General features: G+C 31.9%; 1 protein-coding gene across 1 annotated transcript in view; it reads left to right on the forward strand.

Moving 5' to 3' along the window:
- Window positions 1–21,514, forward strand: part of LOC117112868 (prickle planar cell polarity protein 3-B-like) — a 65,188-nt gene that overhangs the window by 33,747 nt on the left and 9,927 nt on the right. Inside the window, exons 3-5 of the mRNA XM_033256058.1 lie at window positions 3,990–4,170; window positions 4,881–5,117; window positions 5,476–5,691. Of these exons, the coding sequence (XP_033111949.1) occupies window positions 3,990–4,170; window positions 4,881–5,117; window positions 5,476–5,691 (634 nt within the window). The remainder of the gene's footprint in view (window positions 1–3,989; window positions 4,171–4,880; window positions 5,118–5,475; window positions 5,692–21,514) is intronic.

Raw genomic sequence — 21,514 nt, forward strand, 5'->3', positions numbered from 1 at the left:
ATTAAATTTGAATTCATCCATGTTATAATGTTATATAATTCTATCAGAGTATGAATCAACTCAAGTTTTTTATATGATTGATTGTTTAAATCCGATATTTTAAATACAATCAAAGATTGTGTTTGAAGAGTAAAAGAAGGAAATAACACATCAGAACTGCAATGGTGAAAGTTAAATGATAGAGTGTCAGGTCAAAAGTCTCTTAAAAAGAACTTATGAAAATAGAAATTTGATTTTAACCTATGACAGTAATTTAAGATTTAGCTGATACCAGTGTTGAGTTTGAATCCCAATTAATTGGGGCTGGTTTGGCCAGGGGGGATGTTTTATGATGTATAATAATATGAGGGTCGATTTGAAATTTGGTGGGTAGATGGTGGAGGGGGGGGGGAAGAAGGGGTTGAAGAATATTTAAACATGCTAATGTCATTCCTGCTTTAGTCAATGGGTAAGAGACTTGCTACTAATTGCCTCATCTTTTGGATTGGCTGTTAAGCTGTTGGGTCGGTTTGCTTAATAAGACATGTGTGCCCAGTAAGAACTTGGTACACTATTAAAAATAATTAAATAATCAGGGGATTGTCTTTCTATGTGTCTGACCAAGGTGGTGCTACAGTACACTGATGTATCTACAATATACCGTACCTTTCATGTCATTCCATTATTGTACGTTTCATGTATTCAGAATTTTCATCTATGGATTATTTATGTTCTGTACAACAAAATAAATTGAAATTTAGTTTGTTTAAGTGTAACTTGATCATAATGTGTATATTTAAGAAGTAATGAAGTGTGGTGGGTGGAAGTACAGAGACAGTTCATAAACCGCTTGGCGCAACTTCAATTGATATATGTCTTCCTTACTACAGTCTTCCATTACAGCAATTTATATCTAAACATACATTTACCCGACTTGCGTCTAGTTAACATGATTTATAGTTTGCTTTGTTTCTGCTGTGTAGTACACTGATAAATCCTAGTGAAGAGAATATCTTAATGGAAATTATAGAAAGTCTAAATTACTTCTTTTAAAAATTATGTTAAATCCATAGTAATAGAATTGTAACTATGGAAATGCTAATCTTGTATTTTGCCTTGTTTTGCAAACCTGTATCTTGTCTAGTTATGATTTCTAATGAACCATTTTTTTTTGGCCTGTTAACTAGTGGAGGTAAAAAAAGAGAAATTTCACCAAAGAACATATTGTTTTATTTTTATTGACTGAAGTGTTCAATGTATATATCACTTAGAAATACTGTATCTAAATATATTTTTACAGGTTAATGCCCAGTCGAAATAAAATCAAAATTACCATATTTAAAGATAAAACAAGATAATCGATATTGGTATCGTATAGGAAGTTCTGCTATCAAAGTTTTAAGCTTTCATAAATATATAAAAGCACTAGAAAGTTTTTGCACTTGAAAAATGAAACAGTAATGTAATACATAGTCTCAGGTTTTTCCTGGAAGTGGTCAGAAGAATTGCTATTGTGGTCAGCATTTGAGTCACCTGTTCGATGAAACCACAGATATTTTTTATTGTTTGTATAATGATCACAGATGCACTTGTTGTAACTGCCATATTGTTTCTAGGCCTTTACAAATTTCCATGAATAATAAGAATTATAATATTAATAGTATCGTCACTCTAAAATAGCGCAAAGAAAAGCCTTAATCTACTTACAACAAAAAATGCTAAATCATTTTTGATTTAAACCAAAGAAAGTTCTGATGCATGTGCCTATTTGTAGTCAGGTTGTGCTAAATGGTAATAATTCAAATGATGATAATAAGATATTATTTATAATATGTATTTATTACATTGCACCCTACAATTCGAGACCACTTTTTTTAAGAATGAAATAACATCATCAATCTTTCAACTCAAAGCTAACCCTCTTATTGGAGACTGAATCCCCAAGACCACCCAAAATTAACAGGTCCTAAAGGTGGTCTTGGACGGTGAACTGTTATTTATATGTATTTTCCTCTTTTTTAAACATGTACTGTATTATCACATCCAATGCCAAGTGCAATTGCCTGTTACTGGTACATTAGATGTGGTACAGGAAGTAGAATTGTTTTAGTTAGAACATCCTGGTTTCTGGAAAAAAGTGAAATTGGAAAGCAAGCTTCTTTCTTTACCACACAAATTTGTGACAAGGTACAGCCCCTATTTTAACCTGTACATCTACGGTACACATTTAAACAATTTGAAATATAAATGGACTATTGTAATGAAATACATTAATTCTTAATACTTCTGTATAAATAGTATAAAGAAAGGAAGATTGTGCCTAAGCTACAGATCAATTTTTTTTTATATACTTGTTTGACATGTACACATAGCAAAGAAAGTGAAATATAAAGACTATTGATGAAGTACATTAAAACGTGATACTTCTGTGTAAATTGTTTTATTTTGGAAACTTGTTTGCCTGCAATACCTTGTATCCAACGGAAACGGCGGAGTACAAAATTCCTGGCTTTTTACATTAGATTACATTGTTTCCAAGTTACTAATCCCCATTCCTTTTATTTACGTATTCAAATTATTATGTGTATACACATAGCAAGGATTAAAGTAGAATAAATTAGCATGTTGTAATAAAATACATTAACTATTGATACTTCTATATAAATTGTTTTCTTTTATTTGAATATTTGTTTTATGTGTATGGCCTACATATCATTTTTGCTTGTAAATTACCACCAGAATAGTTGTGCTACATGTATTTTCTTATTAAGTTTAAAGTTTTCATTTTATACAATTTGTAGAATACTGTAATATTTTATGCTTTTATACTTCTATTAGAATTGTCTTGTCGCCCTCTATAGTCATGTTTGGATTTGATGAATTACAGGAACGTGTTGGGCACTGACAATGACAGTTGACATTTTTGTTTTATTATTTTTATTTTACAATGGTATGCCATCTGACTTGTTATTGCATTTTACATTTTGTGTTGGTAAAAAGAGCTATTTTATGTGTATCTTGAACCAATTTTAAGTTTCAAGTTATCTGTGTTCATTGATAGTAATTATAATAAAGTCTTTCAATAGTTCAACAAAGAGATCTTCTTCCATGTAACGTTTATGTTATAATTGGTTTTTGCAGCTGACATTTTTGTCCAATTCACTTTTTCTTATTATTATAAATATATTCAAAAATAATATCTGTTTGCAGTTGACATATATTTTAATATTTCATTTAAGAAAAGATAGTATGGTAAAGAGAGCTATTTTTGTCCACTTTTGATGTTGCATGTTACTGATTGTTGATAAATATTATAGTGATAATAAAATCTTTCAGTTTCCATAATACCATATCGTTGTACAAGTGACACAAAATATAAATATGTACAGAAAAAAAACTACTATTATGAAGAACTACATAGAGTACAGTACATCTAAGAAAATAACCGTGAAAACCAAATAGAAATATAAATATAAATAAATAAATATAATAAATAAATAATATAATAATAATATAATAATATAATATATATATAATATAATAGAAATAATCTGTACATAAAAATCTTCACAAGTAGTAATATTTTTTTGTATGTTCAGTCAAAGCTTATCTAAATCTGTCCAGATTATAAAATTTTCTTTGATAAAAACTGTTGTATGCCCATATATAGTCATGATGTACCTATATATGATCATGATGTGATGTCATCATAACCGTAATTGGTTGGTTATTTGTCATTCTGTTATTATGGTTGATTGTAAAATAATGTCAATAATTTCATCTGGTTCTGTAAAATATGTACCAAAATGAAGCTAATAATTGATTAAGTTACGTTGATCTAGACAAAATCTTGGATTAACTATTATAAATATATTTTTCTGATTGTATATATTATATATAATTATATAAAAGTGCTAGTGCTGAGTACTCTTTTACATGCTACATTATATCAACAAAGTCCTTGCTTTTTCTTTAAGTTTGATCAATCCTTTTTTATTATATATTTACAGAAATGCCTGTACCAATTGTGGTTGTATGAGGGAAGATCATGATTTAATACACGATAACCTAGTCACAGTATGTGAAAGGTTAGGCTTAGAGCTCAAGGACCACAATGAAACAGAAAGAACTAAAGAGGGTGCTATATCTCTTGGCTATTCATGGACACCAGCCGGTCTTTCAGCTTCTAAGGTTTGTTATTTTTTATGGATTTAACTTTTTATTTCAGATAGCTCTAATAGCAGTGTTGAATGTAAGGGGCCCTCTGTAACATACAAAAACATCCAATGTAAATAACATTGAAAAACATTAAATTATAAATATATTTTGGTCTTCAAATAAATACTAAGCCAAAATATGCTCATACATACAGATTATGGTAAAAAAACAAACTGATAAAATGTTATTTTAATAGAAAAATAATGCTCACAGATTTTCCAATATGATTAAGAATCATTTGAAAGATACATTTTTTGTACAAAAAACATTTTTAAAAGTGAAAGTTTTATTTAAAAAAGCAAACACAAAAGCAGGTGATGCAATGGAGGTCAGGGGTATGAAAACATCCCTCTGCAAGTCGCTTGTGCAAGGCATTTAATTATGTTCATCTCTCTACAGAGAACATATAATTTCCTGGTAGGATCTAATACCAAGTACTAAGTCTACCTGCTTTTTGGGTGTGTACCATAGGTGTTTGCACCAGTGGGGGGGGGGGGGGGATAATAATGTAAAAGCGCATAGAGGCAGTGTATTGCAGTATGCGCTATATAAACATTCCATTTATAATTTTATATTAATTAAAATATTGAACTGTCAAATAATTATGTTTTAATGTGTTTTTGATTTTTTTTTTCTAGTTCGTAGTAAATAACATTATATTTTCTTTTCATTCATGTTTTTAGGTGGAAGAATTTATGAATTCCTTACCTAATCCTATTATACCAAAGTTACATTCAGCCGGAGAGAAATATCGGGATCGTCAACTTATTTTGCAGATACCAAAGCAAGACCTAGCACCCGAATATTGTCGACATTTAAACGATTCTGTTGCCAGAGAGAACTTTTATCAGTTTTTGGATATTAGAGATGAGACGGCATTTGGGTTAGCTAGAGTTGAAGATTACCTAACAGATGATAAGGTTTGTCATAAATAGCTTTTGTTAACTTGCATTTACTACTGTGTCGACACTATAAACTTTCCTTTGACAAATATCTGTGATTTGCCCTTATATGGGAATGATGAAGTGGGTGTGGTCAGGCATCGCTTAAAACTTTTAGGAAGTGGTCCAGTAGCAAAGGCCCCCCCCCCCCTTCCAAAAAAAATAAAAAAATAAAAAAAATATGACAATTTAGGGATTTTAATCAATTTTATAATCTACTAAAGACCATCCATAATTTTCAACATTTTCAAAATAGTACAAAACACACGCTTTGACATGCATTAGTCTTGGATACATGGAAATGTTCAATCACCATCTTTGACTCTCTTCTTAATAGCCCTGTTCCAGGTGTGGTAAGGATGTTGAGGCAGGTGAGATTGGACTGTACGTGGACAGCAAACAGGAGGAAGCCTGTTGGCATCCTGCATGCTTCACGTGTACGACGTGCGAAGAAATCTTAGTGGACCTTGCTCACTTTGTTAAAGATTCTCAGATATACTGTGAACGCCATTATGCAGAGCTTATAATGCCTCGCTGTGCTGGATGTGATGAGGTAAACCTAGTTTTTTTTTTAAAGCTGTTTTCACACAACCCTAATCATATTTTATGTTGTATAATTATTAAGTCATTTATTCTTTATTGTTTTTATATTGTATATACACATTATGTCATTATACACTATCATGATACAGACAAAATCAACAAAACATCTCTGTCTGTCACATTATACTAGGGAATTATAGAGCCATCATTATGATTTCATAATAATAGCCACATCTTGCTGCCTCATGGCATGATATCATATATTGAGGTTGGCTAAAGATTAAATCATTTATCCATTCTTTGTTTTTACATTATAGTAATATAGATATTTTTATGATGTCATGTAATGTAAGATCTAACATTTTAAACTTGTTCTCTTATGATCATTCATGCTACTGAAGAATGTCTCATCAAAAAAAAAATTACATTCAAGTAGTTAAAATTTATCTCATTCCACTAGTGAGTGATTCCTCACTTTCCTGTTGCATCCCCCTCCCATCTGTATAATGTCAGAAGTCCAAATATAACAGACTTCTGGAAGAATATTTACATTTCTTAAAAAATATAAACCCATGATACTGTATAGTCAATTAGACCAACATATGGCATGTAATTGTATGTTCAATGATTTGATAGTAAAGGCCCATAAATAAATGCTAATAAAGTTTAACATAAACAATATATGTAAATATTGGTAGTACCACTGCACTGTAGCTTCTGTGGGTTCTCTTGTGGGGGGCCAGCTAGAAATTTCTAATTTTAAATATGAATTGGACAAAGAAAATTTAATCTTTATTTTTAGTCTTTTAAATATACATTAAAGATGTGCTATTAAAAATTTAAAAATCCCAAAGTAAGGTAAATATATATAATTTTATAACATTGTATTATTCATCAAGACAATAAGAAAACTGAAAAAAATTCATCCTGTAGATGTGTATGATAATACTGATATCAATCTTGTGAAGTCAAGGCTAAAATTCTTCATTTAATTTTTTTTTTTGCATTAATAAGCAATTAGACTAGAAGATATTTTTTGTCCAAGTCTAATTAATGACTGAATGAGATGGTTAGCGATTAAGATATTGAATCAAGGGGATCGAGCCTAATCATTCTGAACTTTAATATAATTTACTGATTCCTTTGGGCAATGTTGCTTTGAGAATTCAAAGATTAAAACATAAAGCCATCATAAAAAAATATCTCCATACATCCATATGAGATATTGTAACTGCTAACCCAGTGCATTATGACAGTAACAATTAATAGTAGCTCCTTATAATGCCCATCCTTGGTATAATCCGACCCTGAACTTCTGATTAATTTTCATGCAAAAGCTTATATAAGGCATAAGCTCTAACCTGGACTCTAGGGGCGTTTGTCTACTGATAAACACAAAATAATCATTTTTTTTAATGAGTGCCAGGCAGCCTGCCTGCTTTGCAACTGTGTTTTTGCTTTCACAAAAATAGCTTTTCATGGTGGAAATTACGTCACCAGTTTGTTTATACAACACGTTTTCTAAACTGTTTAACTGTAGTTATTTTCTCACAAGTCAATACACTTCACATGAATTCTGGTCATGAGGAGGAGATATGGTGTGCGGCGAGAAGGCGAATGCCTTCAGCTGTGCTCATCGGCACAATGAACGAGCGCACAAGGACAACAGTAGGCCCAAAAGAGTGAAGAGGCCTAGGCCCAATATCCCCCCACAAAATAAATACAAAACAAGCAATACTTAGTGATTTATCTTTTACAAATAGTAGTATGCAGGAGCGGATCCGGAGATGTTCAAAACGGGGGTGGGGGGCGAAAGTTGGGCTGATCGAGATAGCAATACCCTAGGGGGTCCGGGGCCAGGCATGGCCCCGTGAAACTTCACATGTTCTAGACGCCCAAAAATAACCTCCAATGAATTTTGGGCGATCAATTTTTTTCTTTTTTGTCTCTTATTCTTTTTTTTTTTATATTTTTGGTGGTTTTTTTTTTACTTTCCAAAAGAGGGGGCGGGGTCAGGCAGCCTGCCCCCCCCCCTCTCTAAATCCGCCCCTGGTATGTATGGTATAAATTTATGCTTATAAAATAACATTCGACTCATTTATAATTTCATTACAATGCAAATTCTCTCTGACAAAGGATAATGATGGTGGTGATGATGATGCCACAGCCCTATATACAACATTCATTTACTGTACAGTACTAATGACTCAATACTTATTTGATGAAAGTTTGAAAATTGATTTTTAATACTGTATACTATCAGCTAAACAGACTGTGTCCTTGTACTTGAGGTCATTGACCTGACTATAAACAAGCACTCGCTTGTCTGACATGCCTAAATACCTAGGTATACCACATCCGGTATTGCTTTATGAATGGAGGTGTATTGTCCCATGGTGAGCAAGATTCCAAACTAATCATTCCCCAGTCTCGTATTACCCAAGTCATCTTAAAAATGATAATCATCATATTTTGACTGACTGTAATTATGATGTGAGGAATCTGGGGTATAATGAATCATAAACTAGACTGACCTGTATTTTAAACCTTTGATCTACTTGGGTACTTATTTTATTGCCTCACTTAATAAATTTATCTTTTAAAGGTATCATGTCTATGGTAAATCAAAAACAAAAACTTAAAAAACATTTAGTTTACTGTGGTAGAGTAGTGGTGTATTACACTAATGACTTACGGTATAGCAAATATTTGTTATTTGGCAGTATCCACTGCAAACAAATTCCGGATTCTGATTGGTTTTATTGTATTTAAGGATTAGATTAGGACAATTACATCCAATCAGAATTGGCAATTTGTCTAAGACCAGTGTAGCAATAGCCACTGCCCTTTTTTCAGGTAGTTTGACACTGCACTAAAGTTATTAACTGAGATGTAGATCACTGATTTACCTATATTTTTTCCACGAATTATCAAGAAAACTCATGTTTGGGACAGTAAAATTAAATATACATGCATACTTTAGATATAATAGAGAGTATCATAAAAATACGCTGCTATGTAATGAGTTCAATTTTGCCTGATTTTTCAATAATGATTTGAGATATACTAATGTGGTTTCCCTCTCTTCTCTAATTCATTTCTTCCTGATGCTGTTTCTATTTATGGTAACAATATCTTATTAAATCTGTAGTTTATCTGAGAATCTGGTTCGGTTTCACTGCCTTAGGCCAACACCAATTAACTCAATCATTATTTTAATACCAACCCAGTTATCTACTGTGAAATTTACTTTGCGAAGAAACCAGGAGTACATGTTACAAGCAACAATTATAATGTTATGCCTACTATGAGGCGAAGTAGGACATGGATCTATTTGGAATATGTATGAAAACAAATATGATGGCACGCAATTAATTTTATTTCTGAATTTTTACTTCAGATTTATTTCATTGATGACGCTTTAACTTTGTGGATTGAGCCAACTACTGTAATCTGAACATATACCCCAGCACTTTACACCTGGCACAGATTTATACTGTACCTAGTGTAACTTTATGTCTGGCATTATGTCATGTCTGAACGTGGCCTAAAATGTTTCAGAGGTGTGGCTACAAACTTATCACGTTCCCAATTGTATGTGCTCTCAATTTATTTCAAAGTTATGGTGCCCTCTCTTGTCTAGTTTATGTTTATTTATACCTAATATGGAATTTGGCAAGTCCATTTTTCTGTTACTAGCCAAAGTGGTCTAAAATATAAATGCATATTTTGATACAATTCATCCATATAGTTCCATAGCTTCTTACCAATTTCAATCATTTACTGAACATGTGTCAATAAAAGAATTGGAAGATATATTAATGTTAGCTTGAGGTTGTAAGTGGTTGCTCCCAATATCAAGTGTCATGTACGGTAAGTGATGAGATCATAGTGGTATACCTTCATTTCCGTTGTATACATTGTCAACCTTAGGCTACCAGGAGGGTATTAACTTCAGTAACTTCAGGACCCTTCACAAGTCATCTCAGGTATGTTGTATCGAAGATTTCAGTTAGGATATGTTTGTTTTTTGTACTTTTATCTTTCCAAATGTAAACCAATTTTATTATTTATTAGCCAACTTAAAGTATGCTTACCATGATGAAAATTTGGAAAATTTTGTTTAAAAAAAAGCAAAACTTAATATCATTCATTTATTTATAGTCTTTTAATGTCTCATTTATGTTAAGTATTATTTTAATTATTATATTAAAACTTTTCAATCCATATAAAAACTATCAATTCTATTTTAAACTTGTCGATGACAGTAATATATTATATTGTTGTAGATATTACTGCCTAAATAGCATATTAAAAGTATGCTTACCATGATGAAAATTTGGAAAATTTTGTAAAAAAAAAAAAGCAAAACTTTTTTATTCATTTATTTATAGTCTTTTAATGTCTCATTTATGTTAAGTATTATTTTAATTATTATATTAAAACTTTTCAGTCAAGTTAAAAACTATCAATTCTATTTTAAACTTGTTGATGACAGTAATATATTATTGTAGATATTACTGCCTAAATAGCATATTTACTAGAAATTGCAAATTGCAAGTGAAGTGCTGCGAAGTACAACTGCATAAAATGTTCTTCGAACAAAATTATTTATGCGAGTCAAGTGAAAATAATGAATAATAAAAATATAACAAATAATATGAGCACGACCCATTGTCTATATATTATTAGAACAGCGTTGGTACAATAATGTTTTGCTGCAGTGACATCTCTCTGCTGGCGATGGCTCGCTGCTGCTGGCGATGACTCGCTGCTGGCGAATCGATCTGCGCATGTGTATAAAATGGTATTTATTTCTGCAAACACTATGCCAGTCTACAACAAGCGTCGCCTAAATGTAATAATTAGCACGTTGAAATAGGCTAGTAAATAAGTTTAACTGGGTTCGTAAATAATATTGTCCTCAAAATGTTGTGGCTGAGACATGAGCATTTAAAACGTAGAAATAGGAAACCTAGAAATATAGTAAAAACGCTGAATAGTACTCCAGCGTCGTGACATGCCGACGTTGGTACGAGTAGGTTAGTCTACAAACGTCGCCTAAAGTAATTGATTTTACCCGGCAGAACTAAAGAATGAAACTCCGCTTTTCAGTTGTCTCAGGCGATTGATTTTTAACAAACAATGACCTTTCAGAGGTCAAATTGCTGTCAAGAATATGAATTGGCTGCTTCACAGCAATAAGTAAGTTAATATTGTCAATCGAGTGAAACAATTTTAGCAAATTTATCAGAATGCATCTATTCTTATTATTAACTTGTCCAGCAATTCCGACACTGTACTGCATTACATCCTAAATGTCAAAATGAAAATTATATTAACAAAAGCAGCTTGATTTCAGAGTCTGTCAGCTTGGTCTTGTATTTTTTAAGGTTTAGTAGGGTATGGCTTTAAATTGCCTAACTATTGAAGTGGGGCTGTAGGTTGGTGGTTAAGATATTTATCTTCCAATCCAAAGGTCCTGGGTTCAAATCCTATCAAGAGCATTTTGTTTGCTTAGACATGCTATAGAGCATCGCTCTATCCTCTAAGTGGGGAGTGGCTCGTCCTTGAATGAATATTGAATTTTTAAGTCTATAAAACTAACTAGCTTGGATTTCTGAACTGTGACCTCAGATCCCATCTCCTTCCTACCTTCCCTTTTTTCTCCTCTCCCTCGCTTTCTCACTTTTTAACCTCAGATCTGGGCTTGGCTATTGCTTATACTAAGAAGCTTTAGATTTTAAATGTCACCCTGTAGGCACCAGTATGACATTTAGAGAGCTATTACTATTACTATAGTCAACATCCTGCGTCTTTTATGACATGATTTAATAAGCCAACATTGAGAATTCATCTGAACCTTTAACGATGTGTTAGTTTTGACTTCACCAATATCTACAGCAAATAAATAATCATCTCCCGAAGCTACGTACTTGTGAACTGGTTCAACTATAAAATGTTAAACTATTAAATTGAAGATCAACCTAGATGAATGTGAAGTAAGATGGGTAGTAGGAAGTATTTTAATTATTGTATTAGAACTCACAATCTTCAGTCCATTCCCAATAGACTCATGGGAAATTTTAGGTAGTCATGTACTAAACTATATAACAAAAAATCCACCCAATAACAGGGGCGGAATCACAAATTTGCAAACTATATTTCCGTATTTTTTTACTTGGTCATATTTATTGTTAACATTTAATGTATTCAATGGAGAGTAGAGGCACATTTCCACAGTTTCTATTACTACAGTAATTTAGGTTCCTGAACTACAGCTTAAACCATGTACACAAGTTGACCTTATTTTTAATCAAAACAGGTTTTCCTCGCTTGCACAACAGCCCCGATAATAACAACGATGTATTTGGGTTTACCACTATGGCACTCATAAAATTGTGTATTCATAAGAAATAAAGTAAGCACAGATGTGCTTGAACTTTGTACAAAATGGTTAAGTTAATTAGGAAACATTTAAACATATACAATGTATAATGACCTAAATTATTACAAGTAAAATGCATAAATCTCTCAAATTTAATCAAATTAATAATAGATATGTTGGGAGCTCTAAGGTAAGTATGATTAGCTACTATGTACATTTTGTCATTTATTTGAATTTAGAATATTTGGGCTCTAGTCCTACATACTGAGACTGTTGCTTGTTTTATTATGATCTATTTCCCATTCTCAAAAGATTTCTAATGCACGAAGAAAGTAAATGATGTTTGCATTTTAATATAAGTAGGTCAGTATAAGGTGTATCACTACAATATAGCATACATGAACCAACAAAACTAAAAACAGACAATTGTACAGGAAATATTGGCTTTGTGGTAGTAAGTTTCATAAAAATGGAAGTTAGTGACACTGTCAGTATGAAACTATAATCGGGCAGATTTTTTTTGGGGGGGGGGCCTCCCCCTTTTGGAAAGTAAAAAGAAAAGAGAAAAAAAAAGAAAGAAAAAGAAGAAATTGATTGCCCAGAACGCTTTAGAGGTTATTTTTTTGGGCTGCTAGAAAACAAAAATTTTGCGGGAACATGCACCTGAACCCATTAGGGTGGTGTTACCTCGATCAGCCTCACTTTTGTGTCCCCCCTCCCCGACATCTCTGGATCCTCCACCCCAGATAGTAACACCAGCCGACACTAGTAGAACACTACATTAGTCTGCATGACATTAGTAGAACAATAGTTACCTTGACAATAGTTTACAAGCTGCAAACATGACAAGTAAGACACTAGTCAGTGTGATACCAGTCAACATTACACTAGTAGAACACTACATTAGTGTAGTCAGAATTACAGTTAGTACAACACTAGTCAACATATTGTAGTTTACAAGACTACAAGTAAGACACTAGTTAGTGTGATACTAATCAACATGACACTAATAAAATACTAATCATAATGATACTAGACAAATATGACCCTAAACAAAAACACTAATGTATGATGCTAGTCATTAAAACACTAACTTTGCTATTATATATTTCGTAGATCCTCGGGTATAAGCCTTACTTTACGCCCAATTTTACGTACTAGCCTTTCTTTGGATAAAAGTCCAGTGTGTGATTTGAATGAGTTTAGATGACTTTTACAAATACTCTAAATTAAATATCTAATATTGGCATCAATATATATCAATATCAAAAATTAGGCATGCAGTGCTAAAAAATTGCTTTTTGGTAAAAGCGGATTCCCTGGGTATAAGCCCATCCCCAAGGGGATATTCAAGGGGGGGTGGCTGATACACCAGAGGAACTACGGTATTTTGTTCGTTTTCAATATTTAATTACAAGGTTGAACTTGAAAAAGTAAGATAGGTTATTGAGGTTAGAAACAAAATTGGAATGTTGAAGAGCCTTTCAGATGCAAGGTTGTTAGGGACAGAAGCTGCATAAACTTGAAATTGAACACGGGCCTATGGATGGTTTTGTACAGTAGTCACATAGCCATAAAAGAAGCTGACGATGCATTCCGTGGACTACTAGAAGTTGAATCGGAATTAGTGGGATTCCATAGCCTTTACACACACTCTCTAAACCATCGATGTTCATTCATTACAATTCACTGTATTTATGGACTGCAAGAAAAAAAAACATGAACTTGTCAAGTTATTAATTATGAGTGACCTTTAATCATTTGACCTTTGATATGTTAATTATTCACTACTACATCATTATGTAGACTTACGTCATTGGATGCATCTGAGCCTATAGTTCATATCTCATTCTAGAAAAGTTTTGTCATTTTTATGTGTATTAATTACAGAGTAGTCTCATTCTGATTTATGCGTGGCTCTTGTTCACAAGTGCTGCATCTTTCATAGTTGTGATTCTTTATTGTAAAAAATACAACATTAAGATTTGATTCGGATTCAGACTCTATTTTATTTGTCCAATTTGGAAATAGCTATGAATACATTTTCAGGTAATTAAAATTTTATAAAAACATATGGTTAACTGGAACTTTTAAACCCAAACCTAATGAATATAACACATATTCATTTTCCACACCCTTTAAGTATGACTATAACACATATTCAACTTCCACATCTTTAAATAAAGCAGCACAATAAAATATTTTGTGAAAGAAAAACCTATCTATTAAATGAATTAACATGAACAACCTAGTGACCTATAGAGGTAAAAAAAGTAGTTCGATTTAAAAAAAACAAGCAAAACAAAACAACAAAATTCAATAAAAATTAAGAATTTCAGAATCACCACTCCACAAACTTATCTCAAAATTATTAAAATATAATCCTCTATTTGAATACCTTTGCACAAATTGTGAATTTATGATTTAAAAAAAAATAGATTCTCTATTTATAGTGTAAATTGTTTGCATTTATAACTTAATATAAAATAGTTAATTTGCTTAGGAGTAAGTAGTTTACTGTATAAATGTAGTAGTTTCCCACAAAAAGTTATTCTTTGAAAATATTGTTGAAATTTAAAAAAATATAATACAGTATTTTTAAAGGGATATAGATAATGATTATATTACAAAACTATTGATAGGTATTTTGCTATTGGTGTTTTTGGAATTGTTTCCTTAATTTTATTGTATTAATGTCATTATTGTACTGTAGGTTCTGTTTCTTGTGTTTTGTTTAAACCTAGTTGAAGATGGGATATGTCTCAGTAAATAGGAAATGATGTTATCGAAGAAGGTGATGATGGGCTTTAAGTAGCAATTACTCATTACAAGATAACTTTATCAATTACTCATTACAAGATAACTTTCATTAAAGTATATATATACCACTATCATGATGATACAGGTTAAGTGATAATAATGTGGTAACATTTTGATTTTATTTTATTAATCAAAAAATCAAACTCTGAGGTAAGCAGTATGAATTTGATGTCCTGCTGAGGTTATATAACCTCAAGTAACATCTTACCTAGTTTTGTTGTAGATACAGCTGGCATGAGGCTGTATTATATACTTTCTTGTTGTCTGGGGGCACAAAGGTGAAACATGTCAAATTGAGGTTGATTCCAATTTGAATGCTGGCCAATTGTGTGAGCTTGTTGCCTGGTTACTGCTTGCTGGTTATGGCCTACGATACAGACCCTGAGTTTAATTTCAATATATTCGTGTTGAGAAAACTGACCAAATTTTTTTTCACTATTTTAGTTTTATAATATGTCAAAAAGTGGGTTGTTATGAGCGTACTGACAAATACTACCACTCAAAAAATTATTTTCAAGTTAAAAAGTTAAAGAATTAAATAAAAATTGAATTGATTATTTAAAAGAACCACTTTAAAGGTAGCAACTTATAAGTCACAGATAAAAAAGTAACAGTTATGATTTACAGACAATTTTAATAACAATTTTGGTGCCAGATGGGTATATGCAAAGACAATTATAATAAAAAAAGACTATAGGAATGGTATAACACATTTTTAACATCTGTTAATTAATTTTTTTTTCTATTTTATTTTGTAGTTAATATTTATTTAACAATCTTTATAGAGCATCTTCCGGATTCAACACAAAAATGGAAAGTTGAGTCCAGAGGAAAAGATGGGCTAGTGGTTAAACATAACAGAGTCTTATCCTTGTGAACATCCAACATCCAAATTAAAAAGTGTTTTGAACATATTTTTTCCATGCTTTTATGATTTAATTTTTACAAAAATGCTCACATAAATCACTAGGTGCACTATTTTTTCCTCAATGCCTTGAGCACTACTTTAGTGGATTTGTGTGCTTTAGAAGTAGTATTAATAAAGTTATTAATATTTACCATTCCTTACACTTAATATCATATCAATCTTTAGTATGTTAAGGAAAGATACCACCTTATTGTACACTTCACCTTCTGCCCCCTACCTTTGCCTTTGGGCCTGGTAGTGCACCCATCCTAGATATATAAAAATGAGATCTATTTGAGATGAAATCTGAGCCAAAAACAGTTGTTTTTTTTTAAATTAAATTAATACCAAGAACAGGTTGCACTGAGTGACACTCAGATGAATTCTCTGGTTTGCTTATGATCTGTCAGTCCATTTTTCTTGTTACCTCATGCAACAGATTTGTACAACACATATCTCATGCTTATTGCTATTTTACAATTGAATTATGCTTTTGTTAACTTAAGCCTACCAACTCTGCCGTAGCAACCTCTGCTGTCATATGTAGGTACCCCACATTCCATACATCACTATTTAAAAATTCTCCCAGGCAAGCTTAAAATGTTTTTTTGTTTTTTGTTTTGTGATAAGTTTAATGGCAAATTAATGCTTTGCTATATTTAAAATTTGAAAAAGTGGAACTGTAGCTTGGAGGCAAATGTGTTGCCTGATTTCCTGTGTCATGGGTTGAATTCAGTCAAAGCTAGGATTTTTGATAATAATAATAATAATAATTTAATAATAATAGTAATAATAATAATAATTTAATAATAATAATAATAATAATAATAATAATAATACCCAGGGTGCTCAAGGCACAGTGTCATATTTTGCTTTAAAATAAAATGTATCCACAATCAATAAATCCCTTAAAAATTTCAAAAAGAGCCCCTATACCAGTTTTCCCTCGAGGCAGCGTATCTCCCCATATAAGTATGCGCAGATACTCAAAGGCAGTATGTTGAGCATCAGCACCTTCCACCCCAGGCTAAGCCCGGGGCTCCACTACCGTGCACTGCAAAAAGGAGCAACATTGCGTCAACAGAAAAAGTGGGATAATGTTTATCAAACATTTTGATCAAAGTGGGATAATTTTTATCAAATGTGTGATGGATGTTTGAAGAGATTTGATGCCCCTAAAATCAAAGAAAACTATAATAAACAATTTTATTGCAGCAAGAAATGGTCTTTTATAAGTTTATTTTTTTTAAAGCTTTATGTATTAATAGATGAGTTTATATTTTCATGACTTTTGTCATTTTCTTAATAAAAGTGATTGGACCTCAAGGAATATTTAATGTTTTTAAACTGATTAATCATGTATTATAATGTATGAGCTAAATTAACTTTTTCAACAGCCAGACAATTAAAATATACAGTAGCCCCATATTTCAAGAGGGTAACCCATGCAGCAGAGTTGATCATTTTACTATAAAATTAATGAATATGAAAATAGTGCAACACTAATTCTCAAACAGATCTTACTGTAAATTCATGAATATATACTTTTTATTTGCTCTTTACAAGTCTGTTGTAGGTTTTTTGTATTGTAGATACGGCATTTAGGAATTTCATTTCCACTTTTATGAACATAACATATTCTTTACACAATAACTAGGTCGCATACAGTGCTTTAATTCTCGTCAAAAAGAAGCTATATTATTATTTAATATTTAGCCTTTTCTATTCCTCATGTTGTTGCCAGAATTGTGTGAAATATGCAAGTATAAATTGAAATGACCTTCTTTTTCTCACATTAAGCTATTTTAAATGTCGAGCAATGCAGACACATGACTAAAAAAAAAAAAAAACTTAAAAAGTCATGAATGCATATCTGCGCATTTGCAATAGCAAAGCAGTGGTTTCATATTAGACATCTAAATTAAAGGCTATAGGCTTCTGGAGCTTCACCCTACATGAATTCACTGTGGCTCTTATATGAGGGCCGGGCCACTATGTTAAACAAATATAGTAGATTTTAAGGAATGCAATTCATTTTGGACGACTAATTTATAAATTAATATGACACTTTATAATTGTTTATTAAAGGCGTCTACATACAGAAATGGCCTTAATCCACCTTCCCATTTGCGCCCACCCACTCGGCCCCACTGTATATATTAGTAAGTTTTGTGTGTTGTAATTGTCATGATGACTCTTTGGGTAGAGAGCTTGACCCAATAAAATAAATTTTTACAGCCTTGACATTGAAATCTACAGTGTTATAGTTTTCTTGTGCATGGCTAATCACCTGAAATATAGGCCTAATACCGGTAGTTAATACTGTAATTGTCTGTCAGGGACTTGGAATTATGGGTTGGTGGTAAGGTGCTTCGCCTGCCAAGTTCCGGATTCAATTCTGGCAACAAATTTTCAATATTTTTCTCACAACCAAAAACACAAACCATTACCAAGCATCATAAAGATACTTGGTTATAGCAAATCGAGTGTCCCATATGATAATAATAATAATAATAATATTTATTGACATTACACTTTTACATCAGTGGCAGCACACAAGAAAGTGGCGCAGTCAAACTTAAACTAATGAACAAATAGTAAAAACAACAACTTAAAGCTAAACAAATGAAAGAACTTAACTAAAGAAAATACAACTTAGATCTAAAATAAATCATGAACATCCCTCACCCTCCCCACACAAATAATGTACATAATACACATTACGTGCATACAGTACCCCACCCAAATATGTGATAAGTTGCCAACTCTCCAAGCCTTGGTTATAGAGCATCTGTCTCCACTCCCAGGCCACTTACGAGACTTGATGATTGGGCATCAAAGGTCCTAAAATGATACTGTAGTTTTCCACTCTCCAAGCCATATATTGCGAGACTTGCATATAATTTCAAAACCTTAACATGAAACAATAAAAGGAAGAACATATTATCCATAATATAATATTATCCAGGAAATGTAAGAAAGTCAAAATGGCTTCCTTCCAATTTTTTTGTAATTTGTTATTCCATAATCAACTCTTTAGATCTATAGCATTTTTTTGCTTCATCATTCTACTAAAGAGTTTAACTCAACTGTACCATATTACTAAAATATTTCATAAACCAATGTATATAAAAATTAATATAAATTTAAAAATTGAGCATGACAAAATATTTAAAACAAAGTAAACACTCATTATAGTAAAAGTCAACACTCGAAAACACTAACATAAAAATCACATTTATACAATGCCATAGCCAGCTATTGGGACAGTCCCACACAATTTTTCTATGTGAGTCCACAAAGAATGGGTGCACATTTTAAAATGGGTCTAAATTATGCAATTTTATGCATAAAATGGGTCTACTTTTTGAAAAATGGGTCCAGATTTCTCATGTTTAGCCTAAAATTGGTAAAATTTAATGAAATGGGTTCAGATTTTTCATATTTTTGCGTAAAATGGGTCCACATTGTTTGAATTTACGCGTACACTGGGTCCAGCCTGATATTGTCTCTGGCTGCGGCATTGCATACATGCGTATCTACAGATGAAGTTAAAGCCGGGCCCTCACTCTGCACGGCAGTCGTCGGTCAACATGATTCCATGGAGAACGCAACATCACGATGTGCGCGTAACAGGTCGTTTTGAATGTCCGTTCAAATTGCCACCAAAAATCAGAAGATGGCGTCACATCCTCCAACACTAACGGGAAGTGGAGTTGGATTCGTCGGCTGATGTTCGTACAACCTTTGTACTATGAAGTGAGAGCTTGCCTTAAGGTTGAAGTCGAATTGATTTGTAATGTCTGAGATAGAGTTTATAGTCCATTATTTGATCATCATTGCAGCCATTATCATTGAAGGTTCGCATTTTGAGATATTGATTAATGATATTTGTTAATTGATTTGACTATCAATTTTGACTTTATCAGTTTATGTAATGGCATACATTCAGATTCCTGCTTCATCTCTAGGTGATTTATTAAAGCTCCAAGCTCAAAAAACTTTTCTCCATAAATTAATTAATGCATAGAATAGTATCAACTTTTTCTACTTAACCTAGATTTGCTAGTTTATAAAGTACCTGCACCTCACAAAATGTTTTTTTTAAAGATGTATTGTCCCTTGCTAATGTCAAAAAATCATAAAAAATAATTTTGAAATAAACTTGCTCATATTGCAATAGCATAAAAATTATTGAATTTAAAAAATGTGTACCCTGATTTTTAAACCAAAAAATTATAATAAAAATAATAAAACACTTCCAGTGACTGGAAGTGTTTCTATCATTTTTTGCTGTAAATTGATGGCTAGACATTTTTTAAATACACTAATTTCTATGTTCAAGTTGATAACTTTTATGTTACTTCAAAGTGGGCAAGTTAATTTCAAAAAATATTTGTTTTTTTTTTGGTATTTAACATGGGACAATACATCTTTAAGAATTTTTTTTTGACATTTTTTTTCTTGCAAGTATACACAAAATAATATATTTAGAGTGAAGTTCAATAGCTTGGTGGTTAAGATGCTTGCTTCCAATCATGGATCCTACACCTATGAGTTAGTTCAATATTAACCAATGATAGTTAAATTTAATAATAATAAATGATACAGGTCTCCCTCCAATTAAAGACCACTTTTAGGACCAGAGTTTTTAACAGCTTTGGTATAATAAAAATAAAAGACAATTGTTATTTTGGGACCACAAAAAAGTGGTCTTTAATTAGAGGGTCTTTTTATTAGAAGAGACCTGTTATAACAGACGTTTAACGTGAAAATTCTGATATTGATTACCAGCCAATTAATAATTGATGCAAAATTTAGGAAAGGAATGGTAATATATTTGTGGCTGTACAAATACAATTTTTTTTTTCCTGTTTTCATTGTCAATTGAAAGAACTTAATAACCTACTTATTATATACAAAAAAGCAAATTCAAATAGTAATTTTCTTTTAATTAAGTTACTTTTCCAACACAGAGTATATTTAAAAATTTTAAAACCTGCTGAAAGAGATCAATGAGAACAGAGTGTGAAAACTAGCCGAAAATAAGAAATTGAATCACCATAACAAGAAAACCAGTAAAAACATGTTACCTATCCCACAAAAAAAAAAAAAACCCAGAGATTCCAATCAGTCTAACTCACAATGGTTGCCATTAAAATTTAATGACTGCTTAAACTTGTGCAATTGTTTCCTGACGGTATTGCCTTCTTCCTTTATATGCAAATAGTTTTTTTGGATAAAGGTTAAAGAGAGCCAGTCTGGCTAGGTGAGAGAGTAATCGTAGGAAAGTGTTTTGAATTGTTTACCCACTTCAAACAACGGCGATGTTTGTGCAAAGGAATTCAGTCTGATTGTTAATCAGATATTGCTCATCTAACTTCTTCTCACAGACAGTTTTTACTTTGGAAATAATTAGGTGTCCATACTTTAGATTCAAAGAAAACCTTATGCGAATAGAAATTACACAAGAAGAGTTGAGAAAGGATAGGTTTTTGTTTCTGCCAATGAAAATAATAAATCACATTTATTAGTTTATAAGCTGGACTCAAGAATGGTGGCTCCAGAAATATTGATAGGAAGTCTGAACCAACCAGCCATAGGGCCTTGTTCTGGGTCCCGGAATAAAATTTCTGGTGGGGTTTCAAGGGAAAATATTTAATGGTTCAGGATAACACAAAATTGTGGTTTTTAAACCACAATATTAGGGACTAGAAT

Source organism: Anneissia japonica, unplaced genomic scaffold (genome assembly GCF_011630105.1).
Source record: "Anneissia japonica isolate Jap-2015-1 unplaced genomic scaffold, ASM1163010v1 scaffold287713_len945575_cov184, whole genome shotgun sequence".
Lineage (NCBI taxonomy): Eukaryota > Metazoa > Echinodermata > Crinoidea > Comatulida > Comatulidae > Anneissia > Anneissia japonica.